General features: G+C 39.0%; 1 protein-coding gene across 1 annotated transcript in view; it reads left to right on the top strand.

The window, feature by feature from the left end:
* clmpb (CXADR like membrane protein b) overlaps positions 1-15,135 on the top strand; it is a 76,157-nt gene extending 61,022 nt beyond the window's left edge. The window contains exons 5-7 of the mRNA XM_084951946.1: positions 6,182-6,304; positions 6,808-6,949; positions 9,193-15,135. Coding sequence (XP_084808072.1) covers positions 6,182-6,304; positions 6,808-6,949; positions 9,193-9,529 — 602 coding nt within the window. The 3' untranslated portion in view covers positions 9,530-15,135. The remainder of the gene's footprint in view (positions 1-6,181; positions 6,305-6,807; positions 6,950-9,192) is intronic.
* Positions 15,136-16,818: the final 1,683 nt, after the last annotated feature.

Here is a 16,818-nt window from a genome sequence, read left to right on the forward strand (position 1 = left end):
TAACACCTATGTGATGCCATGATCCTGCTTAACATCCTGCCTAACAACATAAAAGTCTCGAAAAAGGTTAAGTATGGAACATAATATAAATGGAAAATCTTATATTGCACTCCAAACACAGTCAATGTGAAATGAAAGATCAGTGCTCTGTTGCAGTATGCAGAGTACACGGGTAAATTTATCATAGTACAAAAAAACACATTGCTGATGGTATACTTGCACATAAACCACTACATTGGACACTGATGTGTCACTCTATACCGTGCCACCCACTCAAAATGTATGTTGTCCACCTAAGTGGACATGTAAAAAACTCTTTGAAAAGTGCATGTTTAAAAAAAATGAAGTTCAAAAATCTTTTTTTCATGCCTAAAGATGAATAAAAATACTTAAGAAAAAAATCCAGATTGAGGTTGTCATAATTCATGCATAAAAGGGTTAATGCAGTTGACACAAATTATGCAGGTTAAGGCATAAAAAGGTGAGTGAGGTTACCAGGCTGAAAATCTGTAGTTTCTGTTTGTGCACACAGTCCAGTAAAGACTCTCTTAGATGTGTTTTTTCAGGCTTGCTACTTCTTCTTTTGTCCTTCACCTCCAGAGATGGTTGTGTGGGAAAATCCCACCCAGTAGATCAGCAGTTTCTGAAATACTCAGATCAAACCATTTCGCACCCGCAGCCATGCCACGTTCAAAATCACTTCAATCACCTTTTCTTCGCCCCATTCTGATGCTAAGTTTGACCTTCGGAGGGTCATCATGACTATGTCTGCATGCCTACTGTAAATACACCGATTTGCAGCCATGTGACTGGCTGATTAGATATTTCTCTTAATAAGCAGTTGAGCAGGTGTAACTAAGCTACCTGGTTTTAGTCATTAGGCCTTTTAAAAAGTATTACTGCCATTTGTGTCTTAATATTTTTAGTAACGCTACTTTAACTGCAGTGAGCACGTGAGACATCCCTGCAGATATCTTACTGTAGTCGTCACACAATATGAAGTGTGTTAATTATGGAAATATTTGTTATTTCTGGTGATAAAATTAATTAATTTGCCACAGAAAGTAACTAAATCTAATTTACTCATGACCCCAAAGGCCCCAACGTGAACCTTGGAGCGCATACTTTTATACTTCAGTTAATCGTTGTTGTGTCCAAATCACCCAAATAGTATTAGATTATGTATTAGAAGATGCTTTAGAGTATTTTTTCAGAAATTAGAAGTACAGTAATTACAGGGTACAGTGTGCAAGACTTTTTTTAAAGCCCACAGCTCCATGGTGCCAAAGGTCAAAAACCCTACTGGGAACTTTTTATGGAAAAGAGAGGAAAAGTCATATTTATTATTATTCACATATTACACAGACTGTGTGTGCTGACTGAACAGGGTCAGACCAAGGAGTGCAGTTCCTGGCCTATTTTCAAGTATCATTAAAGTTACAGTGTGTAAAATCTCACCATTAGATGTCAGTAGATTGCAGATTGCAGTCAATAGAGTCACTTTTCTTATCCCTCCTAATTCAAGTGCATAAACCATTGTTCAATAAATCCTTGTTTAATCTCTTTATTTGCTTTTTGGAGACGTGAAGTTACAAAAATCTCTTCAATCATATTTGCTTTGGTGGACAGAAAACAACCTTTGTAGACTGTTGTAGCTGTGTATATACCAGCTGCTGTCAGGCTTTAAATGTATGCATTAGTCCACTGCACAGTCCACCGTGTTGTAAGCCATTGCTTTACTGCATAAGTTCCCATCTACTGTTAGAAAATGGAGATAAGCAAGCATATAATACGAAAAGGCATACTGTAAGTTGACGTTCTATCTTTTGTGATTCATCAGTTTGTATGCATCTTTTCACAGGATTGACCTAACCTACACTTTATTTACTTATACAATAAATTGTTTAGTGTAATGTAGTGCAAAATACATAACGTGATTTCTTTTCATTTAATAAGATAAAACTCACATCAAGAGTTTCCATATTGGCTGTTCTAGAATTTTGCATTCTTAAATCAGACTATCTGGTCTTTAAGTGATTTAGGGCCCAAACTGCTCTGCGTTTATTAAGGCTGTTGTGTTTTTAGCATGTTTTAATGCTTTGTATCTTGTTCTATTTAATCTCAGCAAGCCTCTAAAAACAATCAGTGATCACTGTCGGTCTCTCTCGGTTTTTATTACCGCTATTCATTTTAAAGCTCAGTTTTTAAACCTTACGATGTAACTACAGCCCAGGCAGTGCAGCAGTATATTAACGACTAACCTTGTATTGTGGATGGATTATCTCAATTGTTCTCCTGACTGAAGTTTGGTCCATTTACAGCATCCTGCCATGCAACTGCATTTGTCCCTAACCATTGGGAACCCTCACGTACACTTTTATCGAGTGGAAAAAAGTTTGCATTTATCCTTCTGTGTCGCTAGCCACCACGTAGCACATCATTATATACCAGCTAGCCAAACTTCAGTAACTCTAAAAAAAGTCACTGCTGTTTACTTTACTGTCTTCATTTATGTCTGAAGTGATAGCAAAGTTCAACGTCTTAATTGGTTTCAGAAATCCCTCAGTCAGAACAACATATATTTAGATGGAAGCTAGCGAGCTAATTCCCTGCTAACTTCTAACTCTGTTAAATTTAATAAATTCTGTTTTCATGGATGCTGCATGGATGTTACACCTGGGTAGAGCAGCCACACTGATTATTTTATTACAGATGAAAGAGTTTGGACAGTTTTTCAACTCTCAGTGATGCCGCAGTGATCGTTTGACTTAGGGACCTGCAGCGGAGTTTGGGCCCAGACACAGCTAATCATGTCAGACTTAAAGACTGGATAAGAACAGCTCATCTGTGCAAGCAAAACCGTCATGTTCAGAGCATTTTCAGGTGAAGATCTTACCTTACGCCATCATTGGAGAGTATTTGGCAGTTTTTATTCCAGACTGCGATACGACTATAACATCTAAATGGAAGCAAGTCGAGGAATCTACAAACCCATCAGGGTATGTGACCGTTTTTGTTTATACTGCATTTCAACAATTTTCAGAATTTGATGTAGAAAAGTTGACAAATTGAGAATCATTTTAAGTAACAATGAGTAATTTGCTATTTCTTTGACAGGTGTTGTTCAACACACCCATTTATGACACAGCTGTAAAGATCTACTGGTATCTTCCCGGCTACAGGGCTCAGGTAAGACCCAGATCCATGCAAACCAAAACTGACAGAAAATATCAGGAAATTTCTGAGGACCTGAGAGTGGTGGTGATTAAATGTCTCCTTTTATTTTAGGATTGCAATGATGATGGAGTTTCTCAGACTTTAGCAGGAAAATAGTTTTATTCTACAGAACACCTAAACTCCTCAGCGCATTGAAGGATTACATTCAAATCCTGAAAGAGAAGCAGCAGGAACTACAAAGCACCAAACTTCCCACCGCCCAGGAGGTGGTGATAGAGGTCGGTCCCCGCATCCTGCAGGGCGTTTGGGGGCTTCCTCCTCGTCCCATCTTGAATATGGCCTCCCAGAGTTTAAGCATACTCTCCACGAGTGTCACCAAGGCCACTTTGGACCGTGTCTCCAAAAATCTCACAGTGATGGAATGCCAAGCCATCTTCACCCACTCCATCTGAGATGATATGGTCCAGAGTATCCTGACGGAGATCAGACAGAAATATCCTCAAGAAATTCTATGTAACTTTGCAAATCTATAATTATCTGATGTTTTTGCAAATGAAGAATATCCTTCTGACAGTCTCTCAATGACCAATGTTCCACCAGCTGAAGAATCTCTTTCGAAAAGTGTGCCAGTGCCTGATGTTCCCTGTGAGGAACCTTTTGCTGAAACTGAATCCAGTCTGAAGTCTGAAGACCTTAAGATCAAGAAGAAAAAGAAGAAAAGGGGATTCTTCCAAAAACGTAAAAGTCTGTGACTGACAGAGAAACTGAAATTGGTGTTCCAGTCATTGTAAATATGTTCCTTGATTATTTTTGTTCATGTTTTGGGGGGTTCTTTATTTTAGTTAGTGATCTTAGTTGTGTTATCTCTGTCTGTGTTTGAGCCTCTTTGTTTGCTCACCTCCTGTGTCTTGCCACTCAGTCATGTCTGCTGGGTGTTTTCTCCCTTCGTGTTCCTGACTTAATTCTAGTTCATAGTTCGCGATTTGTTTTCCTAGTTCTTGTTTCTTAGTTTTTCGTTTCAAAGAGTCCAGTTTAGTTTCTAGTTTTTATGTTCGAGGTTTTGGCTTGCTTTTTTGTGAAGTTTATTTCTTATGAAAAGTTTTTCCAGCAATAAAAGCTGCTGCTTTAAGTTTGGGTCCTAAACCGGCCTGCCACAGCACACCATGAGAGAAATCAAATTTTAAAAACTCATTAATATTTCTATACAAGTTGCCGCCTAAATCCACACGTACACGGGTATTTTTGAAAATGCAGCTTTTTCTATGGTTTGGGCCTTTTGTCCACACGTAAACATATACATATACACACATTTACATATACATACGCAGTTACTGTCGCTCCATTTAGAAAGACAGAGGCATCAGAGTGAAGTTCGGACATCGGACATTTGAATACATTTTTTTTTTAAATTAAATTCTTATATGCTGTATGCAATTTATTCATTCCTAGTTGTGAGTCTACACCAACCAAAATACTGTATTTAGTTATTAACATTTGAAATTTTGAAGGCACTTGAAAAGTAACACAAAATTATCTGCCTTTCCAGGTAAACACAAACTTTTAGGAAGTACTTCAGGTTTTGTAAGTGTACAAAACCCTGTTTAGTCTTTCCCTCCCAGGCTTCTGGACTTCTGATTGGCGTTTACATGTGGATGGAGCTTTTTTTTTTTTTCAAAACTGCACGTGTGGACGGGATTGTTTTTTTTTAAAATGAAAACGGAAAGTTTCCATTTTCAAAAATACCCATGTACGTGTGGTTGTAGCCCTAGTTTATTTTATTGCTACCTGTAATTTATTTCAGTTTACTTTCATTTGTTTAATTGTTTACTAAGTGTTTGAGGTGTGAAATAAACTGCAAAAAAAGTTTGAGAATCACTGACTTATAGTATGATTTCTGGCCCTTTTACAGCTAAAATTAAGTAAGTCCAGGCGGTCTGTACGATACTTGTTCAGTATATTAAGTAAGCTTTACTCCATTTTTTAGGCACTAGTTTGCATAGATTTTGTGTTCTGGGAACTAATGAGGTTGTACAGTATACTCAAAATGAATAGGTTGCCCTAACTTAGTCATCTTAAGTAAGCTGTACTCAATTTTGTTTTTGAGGCAACAAGTCTGCATAGTTTTGTTTTGTTTTTTAGATCTGGGAACTAATTAGATCTTTGATGAAAAACATGTTTAATGGGCTGAAATACACCGAATCATTCACCTGACAGCCAAAGTGCAGAACTGAAATTCACACAGAAGAACTTGGAAACTAGCTGAACAGCCTAAAAATGTACATAAGAAAAACATGTCTAATGGCAAAAGAAAATTTTGAGCTGGAACACATCTGAAGGAATATTGAAAACTCATATTCCTTAAATCACTGGAAGAGTGGAATTCTGTATTTTAAATGTCTAAACTCCAGAATCTCTAATAAAAAAAATAAAATAAAATTTAAAAAAAGAATATTTTCAGAATATCTGCTCTGTGTGTGTGTGTGTGTGTGTGTGTGTGTGTGTCAGCGAGTGAGTGACATGCAGAGAACGATCTGAACTGGCATCAAGTGAACAGGAAAATTGGTTTTAAAACTTTAAATGTTTTGGGGGTTTTATTTTATTTGATTAGTTAATGTGTTTTAGTGGGGAGATAAACTATACAGACTAAACACAGAGACATTAACTTGCATCCATAATTGCACGTGTCCAACTAAAAACCTTCAAAATTAATTACATCCACCAAACAACACCTGTTCAACCTAATTAGATTTCACTGGACAGTAATACACAGCCATTATTTATTGGTCTGGGATGGCTGTCATTGGTGGGGATGACTAAATATCTCATGGGACTTTGGGGCTACATCGGTCTGTCAAACACGCTCCCATGATGGGCTTCTCTCTAAGATAAACACTCCAATGTCTGTCTGTCTCTCTGCCTCTAAGTTCTTCCTTCCGTCATTATAGACATTTCAGTTGTCTCTCCTATATAATTAATATTACATTGTTTTTCTTGTTCTCCCCAGATCTGAAGAACCCAGAGATTGTGACCCTGAGGAATCTCACCATGGACAGCACAGGTGTCTACAGGTGCACTGCAAGCAATGACGTGGGAGAGGAAAACTGCACCATTGAGGTCACAATAAAACGTGAGTTTGGGGAGAAAAGGGCGATGGAGTTGACCTAACAGCATTCACCTCGCACCAAACTGCCACTCTGATTGATGGTTATTGTTTCAAACAGCAGCTAGAAATACATTTATTCCCCTCCCTGCCTTTCCATCTAGCTCCTTTCACCCTCTTTATTCTCCTTCAGTGCTTCAACTGGACTAAACCAAAATTGCTGGCTATGGTCACCACCCCTGCCCCATGTCATGTTTCACTGTAAAACTAGTATATTGCATCAAAGGCCCAGCACGATTATGGTCATGTGTAGACAAAAGGCAAATCAAGTGGTTCAGCATAAACAGTTTTCAGTTCTTAACTAGAACTCAGGTGCTGTAGCAAAAAGATAAGGAGTGTTTTTCCAGCAAATGGGCATGAAGGATAAGTATTTGTGAATTTAAGAGTTCATGGGAAAACTAGGAATAATATGAGACCAGAGACCGTAAGTGACTCAATCTTTCATCAACTACCTCCTTTCTTGTTCACAGACGTGAGGGATGTGGGGATGGTTGCGGGCGCAGTGGTGGGAATATCCCTCGGTGTCCTCATTGTGATATTAATCATCTGGCTCGTCTTCCGGAAGAAAGAGAAGAAGAAGTACGAGGAAGAGGAGACCCCAAATGAGATCAGGTTTATTAATCATCATTTGTCCAGTGATTTTTTCATTTTTTCACCATTTTGCAGGTTTTATGTGTGTTAGCGTGTCAGTCTTTGTTACTTGTGGGGCTCTGTGGGGCTGTTGCGTTCTGCTTAGCTGCAGTTTAAATTTTTTGTTGAACTCAAACATTTGTTTCCTGGCTGTAATCACTTGTAATCAATGGTGATGACTTTTTTGAGTATTTCTGCATTTTCCCCTAATCTAGTTGCTGCGCTGCACAAATCAGCTGACGACCAGCACATTGACTTTGTAGATACACTTGTATTCTGCATACTCTGTATGCAATATATTCTAACCCCTTCAATTTGTACTAGAATGTAAGGGGCATTCCTTTTGTATCATTTTCTGTCTGTATCATTTTCAAAAACTTTCGCAAGGCTAAAAGTATTTGCTTTTAGCGCTGCTGTCCAAAATGAGAAAGATGCAAACTTCTCTGATTTGCAGCAAGCTTGTGTAAATTTCCTTGGTTGCCACGATTATGCACCCTGCAACGGTTATGACACCGGCAGAGCACTTTTGTTCACTACATCAGTGATGTAGTAGTTCACCTGGCTCACAGTCCTTCACAGTTCACAAGTTACTGAAAAGTGTGAAGTACAGAAAGAAGGTGAGAAGTTTTCTTGTTTAAAATCCACTGAGAATGAAAAACGTGTACGTGACCTTGAGCACAGTTTGGGTGAAGAGCTGTTAAGTGACCACTGTGTGCAAGTTTCACTAAAATCTCACCAGTAGCCCAGTAAAGACTACCTGTTACAATTTTTATGAAAAACATAAATATTCTGTTAATAATTTATATTTCAATGTTAATTGCTCATGCATGTTTAAGTGTCCATGTGGGTTTTTTTGCAGACAAAAATGAAAACATAAAATAATTAAATATTTAAAAATCACCCTCAAGTAAAAATTGTTATATGGCAACATGCTTCTGAAATAAGATAAGTGTAAGACAGTTTAGCTGCAGCGCTGTGTAACACAGGGTTGGTTGGATGAACTGATGTTGATTGGTGCATGTTAACCTGCTGTGTGTGAGCACTGATTCCACTGGAACAGTTTTAAACTACAGCTAAGCAAGTCACATTCTAATTGAAACAGCAACAGCCCCTTTATGCCTGCATGTGCTCGATGTCATCCCGTCGTGCTGCCTGTGCTTTTTTTGTGTTTCTGTGTGTCTAAAAGGGGAAACAACTACAAGGTAGTTTTCATCGATTATCTTTTAAGAGCTTTCTTTTCAAACCACCCTTGTATTTCAGTGTGTGCCTGTGTGCTCATGGAGCTGAGATCTCACAATAGTTTTTATTTATCCCTTTAAGACCTGAATGCACAGGTGGACTCTGTGGACCTTGTAAGAGCAACGTTTTTGTGACAGAGTGGACTTGGTGTAGGTGCATATTTACCGATGTAACAATGAATAATGCAGCATAGGTTAGGAGTAAATAAAGTAGGTGTAATGAAGTGCTTTCTGTTTTCATAACATTCTAAGTCTGAGCTTTTCCACTGTTGTTGCTGTACCAGACCACCAGAGCGATGCAGATCTCATGGGTACGGCTTTTGAACCACCCAACACTGTTTAAAAACTGTTCACTTTATGCAAGGGCTATGGGACCCTCTGTGGTGTGCCTGGTGAGACGTTGCAGTGTTGCCAGTAGTGCACAGCTGAGAAGTTTCTATTTCTAACTTTCTGAACAGATCCTCACTAATTCAAGAACCATCCAAACACCAATGACAGCAAAAATGTCTTCAGAGCTGCTGTTTAATGGTAGGGTCAGGGACAAACTCTTTCAGGTTACTTTTACCCAGCAGTTTATTGGAATATTTCTTGGAATATTTTAACCCTGTTATTAAAAGCTGAGGCAAAAGTAGAATTATAAAGTTTTCACTGTGTTCTCAGCAAAAACTTTTTATCCCCCCCTTGTAACAATTGTATCTGGGGAACAAGTGATTTCAGCAGATTTCATTATTTCATGCAAATGTGTTTCACAAAAGTTAGACGCTGCAGGAATCTCATGAATTACATGAGCCCCCCCTACATAATACTACTCCCATATGTCCTAGACCTTGGAATAATATATTGGAATGGCACTTCGGTGTACTCTTTTGCAGTTTATTGTATGTTTGTACGGTTCTAATTTCAAGTACAGGTACAGTTAATTCAGCTAAATTAAAAATGATATGGACTTTTGTCACGATTGTCTTTTCTGTGTGTTTTTAACCACAGGGAGGATGCCGAGGCTCCCAAGGCCAAGCTAGTAAAGCCCAACTCCTTGTCCTCATCCCGCTCCGGCAGTTCACGCTCCGGTGCCTCCTCCACCCAGTCCATGGTGCACAACACTGCCCAGCGTGGTCACCGCCCTCGCCCACCTGCTGTAGCAGCTCTCAAGGAAAATGGACACCCTCCTGGCTTCCCCCAGTCCCCTCCATCCTACACTACAGTGGTGCCCCCTAAAACCACTGAGCCCCCTGCCACTCCCAAATTCAACTCCAGGAACATGTCCGCGCCTACACCCCCAACCCTCATGGTGCCCGCCCAGACCAAGGCCTTTCAGACTGTGTAGGACTGAAAGCCAGCCCCTTCTTACAGCCATGCGAGACTCCCATCCCTTTCCAAGCCCACCAGCCCCGTCCCAAAGACTAAGACTCTTCCATAAACAAAGAAATGCGACTAGTTAAAAGGATGTAATTAAAAGAATCAATACTATAAGTCCAAAAGTACTTTTAATGAATGCATATTTAAAAAGGGAAAAATAAGACATGCTTGCCCCCTATTGAATTACATAAAACAACAAAACAAAAGAAAAAGCAGCGACCTAAGTTTGTCTCATGGCTAAAGGCAGAACTTATTTTCTTGAGTTCCTTCACTTGACTTCGGAAGGCACAGGGAAGCACCATGTGCAGTGAGGTGGAAGAAGCCCCCTAGTAAAGCTTTTATTTATTCATGAAATCCAAGGGTTAGGCATACAGTAGGGGGGGAAAAAGGGAAACAGTCAGGATAATAGCGTAAATCTAAAGTCTGAACCAATGGAGTCTCATTGCTTTTGAGCATCAGTTGTAAGATATGAGTGCAAGCAGGATGGAGAAAAATAAGGACGAAAGCAGAAAAACGTATGACAGCAACTTTTTTCTCTCTCTCTCTCGGAGGATGGGGTTTGTGGTGATTCTCAGATTCATGTCACCCTGCAGCCCTGACTTGCTGCTTCCAGCACCTGCTCCGAAACCACAAAAGCCCCCCTTTGCTTCCCATGGGCTGGGCCAATCGTGCCCATCCGTGTGGACAGGCACGGCGCGTGGCATGTGCATCATCTGCCTCGGTGCTCTTGGTCTTTTCGTGTTCTCATGAGGAACCCATGAGAAACCACGACAGTTGTGAGACTGATTCAGTTGCCTCACAAACAGCTCATCTGCTTTACCAATCAGCAGGGGATACTTCAGGTACAAGGATGTAGCACTGATGTTAAGTCAAATCAGTCTTACCCCCAGTCGTTAGCCTCCCCTCTTCCCCCTCGCGGATCCTGTGTGCATCTATGGACATCTTTTTCTGGTACCAAATATCCTCCCTGAATAATTAAATAGTATTTATTAGGCTTGTAGTGATACTTTAAATATAGGGATAAGCATTCTATTAGAACCAGCTGGACTTGTTTTTCTTTTCTGTGTATCTTCTCTATGAACAGGTTGTAAAGAGTGACAGACAGCCATGTGTCCATTCATTCATATTAAGAAGTGCCACCAATCCCTAGGATGGGTTATTATTATTACAATTATTATTGTTATTATGGCTTTTTTAACTCTTTTGTTTACCTACTACATTTCTGAACTGAAACCAAAATTTGTCACCATGAATGTGTGCTGTACAAAGATGGTGGATCCCATTGTTTTCAGCCTCCTGTAAACATACTGAATCAATACTCAAGCCAAGGCACAAAGAATTGACCACGAGGTTCAATTTGAATGAAGGGAGCAAGGAGTATGATTCTAGAGATTTCTATTGTACAGCGTGTGTGTGGTATCATTGTCAGTACTCTCATTGGATCCATTAAAGTGGTGTGGCACTTGATTGCTGTCTTGCTCAATCACCAGGTCCTGCTTGGTCATTGGTTAAACTGTGCTTATCGGCCAGTCCCGCTTTTGTCATGTCCTCAGACATACCCAGTGCAATTTGATTGAAAGTAGCTGAAAAAAGGGCAAGTAGCCTATCTAGTGTGCCTTCGTAATCCCTCTTTCCTTTGATGTTTTTTTTTTCTTTGTCCTTATCTTCAGCACACCAGTGGTTAAGTGTCACATCCAGCTTTGAAGGTCAACAGCAGCAAATACTGAGAGGTACACCTAAACAAACTTGCCACTAGTAATAAGCGAGGCAACCTAGGGACCGCCAAGAAGAGTGAATTATCCCTGGTGAGCAAAGCAATCCCATGCCACGGGACTATGTACTGTACATTCTGTAATCAGTCTTGTTTTATATTGTACATACAGATAGATATACGCACATGATGTCATTTAATTTAAAACACAAGGGTATGTAAGGGGAGATCCCCCCCGCCCCCCCATTTCAAAAGAGTCAAAAGGGAAACCCAAAGTGAATTTAGACCGTGTGTTTTTATACACATGCTGTGTGAACATGTGAAGCCCCTGTGTCACCAGGTTTACATCAAAACAAATTCGGTGCAACACAAGGTATAAACAATTAAAATCAATTTGTTTTGTCTGAGACAAGATCCCATCATACATACTGGACAGATTCCCATAAGAGGTATAGATTTTATTAATCAGTGTGATAGTAATTGTTTTCTTTCTGTTTTGGTGACCCTTTGACCTTCCTCATTTTATCCTACCATTGGGATAAAATTGCCCTTTTACCTAATATCAACACATTTGATATGTAAAAAAGTTCCCAAATTCATTCCAACAACTGACAAAAAAAGAATGATTAATTTAGGATTAGTTGGGTTTAAAATCATGCTAAACTGGAACTAAAACCACTGCCAGCACTATCTTAACATGGTCAACAAAGGAAAACAAACTAACCCTAACTAAAAATCTATAAGAAGCTGCCTTCAGATAGGAATTTCAAGCTGAATGTATGAAATAGATATTTACTGATATTTAACTTAATATGTAAAGATATGTAATAGTTTTAAAGCAATCAGGTGGAGTTTTCATTTATGTTAGAAATATTAATCATGTTAACCAATTAGTGGCCATCCAGTATGTTGACCTATGCTTACTTTATTTAAGTCAGCATGGCCTTCTGGAGAGTTATGTTGCACACACCTGTTCTAAATGAACAAACAGGTGGGGACAACAGAGAGCAATACATGATGAAGGTGCTCAACCAGTAACCGTGGCAATCCCAGCTTACCTAGCATATACTCTGAGATAGCATTTTAACTATCTAGCTATCATTGTGTATCCTTGACCAGGTCTCCACAGCGATAATTTGCTAGTTATGATGAAAATCTTCATCAGAGCAGGTTTTATACTACTCTGAACTCTAGCTCGCCAAAAGAAAAATTCACTATTCTGCATTTTCAGTCCTTATGTTTTTAAATTGCTGAGCTCAGCTATGAAAGTGGAAGACCACTAAATGAGCAAAATTTATAGTATAATCAAACCATGCACAGTCTGTATAATTAATTGATGATGAATGTTTGGCAAATAAATTAATTATCTTGGTTTGGACATATAAAAAATGGGGGTTTTTTGTTAGTTTTATGACCCCATTGCCTCTCAGGACAAATGCTAACTGAAGGTCCCTTTACTTGTTTAAAGTAAGTTGCTCTTTCCTCCATCAATACTTATATACCTGTAACTTCTAAATCTGAATTCCACATTATAGTGAAATTTTTCTTGTGCAATGAAGTTTTTTAACTTAAAATGTTCAGAAAACCAGCATCTGTCTGAAAAGCACACTTGGTTTGATTTCACACACGGGATTTCACACATGACTTAGTGTGAGGTAAATTTAGAAAAACACGAAACAAAACAATGCCTTTTATATTTAACTACAGACAGCAATTCATATTTGAGCAGGGAAGCTACTGTGTATGTGTGCGTCTGAGTGTGCGAGGGTGCATGCGTGCATGCATGCATGTGAATGTGCGTGAGTGTGTGGGTGTATGCATGTAAATTCGGTACAAGCCCTCGGGCCACACCCACACATTCCCATGTTAGCCATTCACTGAATGAGAAGGATCCAGCCAGGCAAAGCAACTTCTATCCAAATTGATATGACTGCAGACTGGCAGTGTTTATTTTAGTTTTCACTGACTTGTATGCCTATTGAACTTGGCTTCGCAGGCGGTAGTCTTGTTTTTGCTCGTGGGGGTGGCGTCTTGAGATAAAGCACGTCCATAATTCATAACTATCATGAGGTCTGGAGGCCACTTGTGCGCTCCCTCCTTGGTCTTGCTGTCGTCTTTTAACACAGAATGCACTTGGCCCTGGGTGTACTGATGGCATCTCAAGGTGCACGCATACGCACATTTAACACAAACAGGTAAAAGTTGTATATACACACACATACAGACATGTATACGCTGTATTCAGGTGCACACAAAAACACAGGTGTGTGCCTCATGTACATTCACAGTTGGCACGCACATCGTCACAAACACGTACACGGTGTACGCAAACAAAAGCCAAACCACATTTCTTGTTTTTTCTGCTCCTTCAGAATCAATTTGATGGATCGAATGTCTGAAGGTATTACAGCTGACTGATGGAACCAGGATACTAAATACAGCACAGAAAGGGACACACAACAGTGCATCCACCCAGAGGACATCTGCTGTCTTACACACACACACACACACACACACACATCCACATATACAAAAGCAGCTAGTGTAACAAAACACACACACTTGCACTTAGAAAGACAGACACTGCTATGCATCTTAACAATCTGGATGGTATATGCCTAAAGACTTTTTTTAGGAATCTGCGAGTGTAGTCCTGGGAATTAGGAGTGGTGTAACAGGATTGATACTGAGCCAGGAATGTAGGCTCTTGTCATTGAAATTCCCTCCACCACTGATGAAAGTAGCAGTGGAGGTGGAGGATGGGATGCGAGTCTTCCAGCTGTTAAATTCCTCCAAGCTTTTTGATTTGCTTTCCAGCATCTGCAAGTCTCAGGTGGCAGATTCCCCAGTTTATGAGCCCTCGCGTTGCATCTCTCCTCTCATGTGTGCAGCTTAGTGGCCCGGCAAACTTGTGCTCTTTCCAACAAATGAATTTTAAGGCGCTTCAATGTCAGTTCAGCAGAGAGGAGGAGGAAAGTCTTAAAACAAGTCAGTGTCAGCAGCACATCCACTATCATCCCTTAGTACAGTATCCATCAGTACTATATACTGTCTTATTATCATCACTCAAAGGTGCAGTAAAATCAGTAATGGTTATCTTGCATTATATGATAGGAGTATGACTCTCATGTAGCCACATTGTTTTATGTTTGAATTAAATGTCAGTTGTGTTCTGATTAAAGTTGTTGAGCAGGGCAAAGTGATGCTCGGACTTTGTGGTTTGGCCTTGTATGTCAGCATAAGGGAATGTGATGTATTAATACTTTTTTCCAAAAGGAGACTGATGGGGCTTAATTCAACTTCAAGAGGGAAAGAAAGCAAAGATACCTGCATGTTATATAGGAAATGAGCAGATGATTGGGAATGCTTTGCTTTGATGTAACATAACTGTAATCGGTTTAAAAAAAATAATACAAATCAAAACTTGTAAATATATCCACATAAAAATTTTATGAAGCTTTATTTTGTTATCTTCCTTAGTTTGTTTTTTATTTGATTTTTTTTTTCCTTTTTTTTTCCAAATCCTTGTATTTCACACTATTTTGTGCGCCAAGCTCATCATCGGCCTGTGTGGGATCTGAGTGGTTGGCTGTTTCTCTTGGCTCCATTGTTTCAGTGTCAAGGGGAGACACGCTCATCACGGTGTTACTAAAGGGAAATGTAAGACACCTTTGTTTTCTTTACTCTCATTTGTTTTTCTAATGTGGCGTCTTCTTGGTTTTGTAAAACAGTATACGATTTTTTGGTTTCTTCGTTCGATGAAAACAATCCATGTAAATATCACGAGTCAAAAAAATGTATATTTTTACGATCTCTGAGTTATTACTCTTTCATTTGCAAATAAAATATTCAATGACAACTTATATTGTCGTCTGGCATCTTGATTTGGATCGTAAATTAGGTTTTATGTTTTTCCTGTATTTTTTTTTTAAATTTGTTTGTTTTTTGCGTACAAAATTACATGTTTATAGCTTCTTCTTGTTTATATGTGTGCCAGGGTGTTGTGGAATAAGCTTTTGCCCCCTTCTTAATTTCTTACTTTTTTGTGCATTTGTTCAGTTTAAATGTTTCAGATCATTAACAAATGATCATTAACTTAATATTAGACAAAGATAACCTGGATAAATACAAAATGCAGTTTTTATTTGTTAAGAAAACAAAAATTATCTAGACTTGCCCTATGTGAAAAAGTAATTTCCCCCTAAACCTAATAACTGGGTGTGCCACCATTGGTGGCAAGAACTGCAATCAAGGATTTGCAGTAATTTGCAATGAGTCTTTCATATCGTTGTGAGGGAATTTTGGCCCACCCTTCTCTGCAGAATTGCCGCCAAAGCCCTAGAAATGGCTTTATAACCCTTTCAAATGTCAAATATTTTTTTATATAGAACCTGGTAGGTTTGGATAGCTTTTTTTTCTCTTAAAAAATAAAACAATTTTCAAACTACATTTTGTTTTGCCCCAGGTTATCTTTGTCTAATATTCAAATTTGCTAATGATCTGAAAAATGTAAGTGTGGGGAAAAAAAGAAAGGAAAAAGGAAAATACTTTCACAGCCCTTTCACTGCTCTTTAGATGATTTTTTTCACTCCCTGTTCTCATATTTTGCACATTTTGTTTTTTCAGACATGTCAAGAATTAATGTGAAATATACACTTGCTTGATGTTCTTTACTGAGTAAGGTACTGTAAATATGTATTCACACAATCGTCATTTCGTATGATTTGGCTGATGGGACTGGAATTTGACAGCTGACAGCAACATTTCATTCATGACCTACTTGCAGGAAATAATAAAACGCTGAAGGGGAAAACAAAAGCAAACATGAATGTTAACAGTGCATGGTTTTTGAAAAAAAAAAGGTAAATGCTGAAGAGTGTGAACCATTTTGTAAAGCTTCATATAGTGTAGCTTTGTAAAATAGTTATTGTGTTAAAACTTTACTCTTAGGTCCTGTGTACTGTACAGCAGTGGTCCCCAATCCCTGGGCCACGGCCCAGTACCGGTCCGTGAGTCGTTTGGTACCAGGCCACGAGAGTTGAGGCTCAGGTGTGAAATTTACGGTTTTCAGGGTTTTTATCAGTTTTTATCGTTAATTCAGTTTCCCTGGGTATTTTCCTGTGTGTTATGAATAAATCTTCTTCTTTTTTGGTAGTGGTGCTGGTTTTATTTTGTTGTATTTATCTGCAACACCTTAAAGGCCGGTCCGTGAAAATATTGTCGGACATAAACCGGTTCTAGGCGCAAAAAAGGTTGGGGACCATTGCTGTACAGTATATGGACTGGCAGAACAACTTGCCCTGGAATTATTGGTTCACTACAGTTCAGAACACCATAGTCAGTTTTTTAAACATAAATTTACTGTTATAGTTCTGTATATTAAAAACAGCCATTACATTCTGTACTAACTAAGCCCATCCAAATGTGAACCTCTCATCTGCTTAGGAGGCAGCGTTTGTTAGAGGGCTCCTTCTTCTGCTTCCTCCTCAACCGTCTGCTGTTCTTCTGCCTCTCAACGTGACACTCAAGCCACTGACAACAAGGTC

The sequence above is a fragment of the Perissodus microlepis genome, chromosome 14, assembly GCF_051167445.1.
Source record: "Perissodus microlepis isolate ML-2025 ecotype Zambia chromosome 14, ASM5116744v1, whole genome shotgun sequence".
NCBI classification, from domain to species: Eukaryota; Metazoa; Chordata; class Actinopteri; order Cichliformes; family Cichlidae; genus Perissodus; species Perissodus microlepis.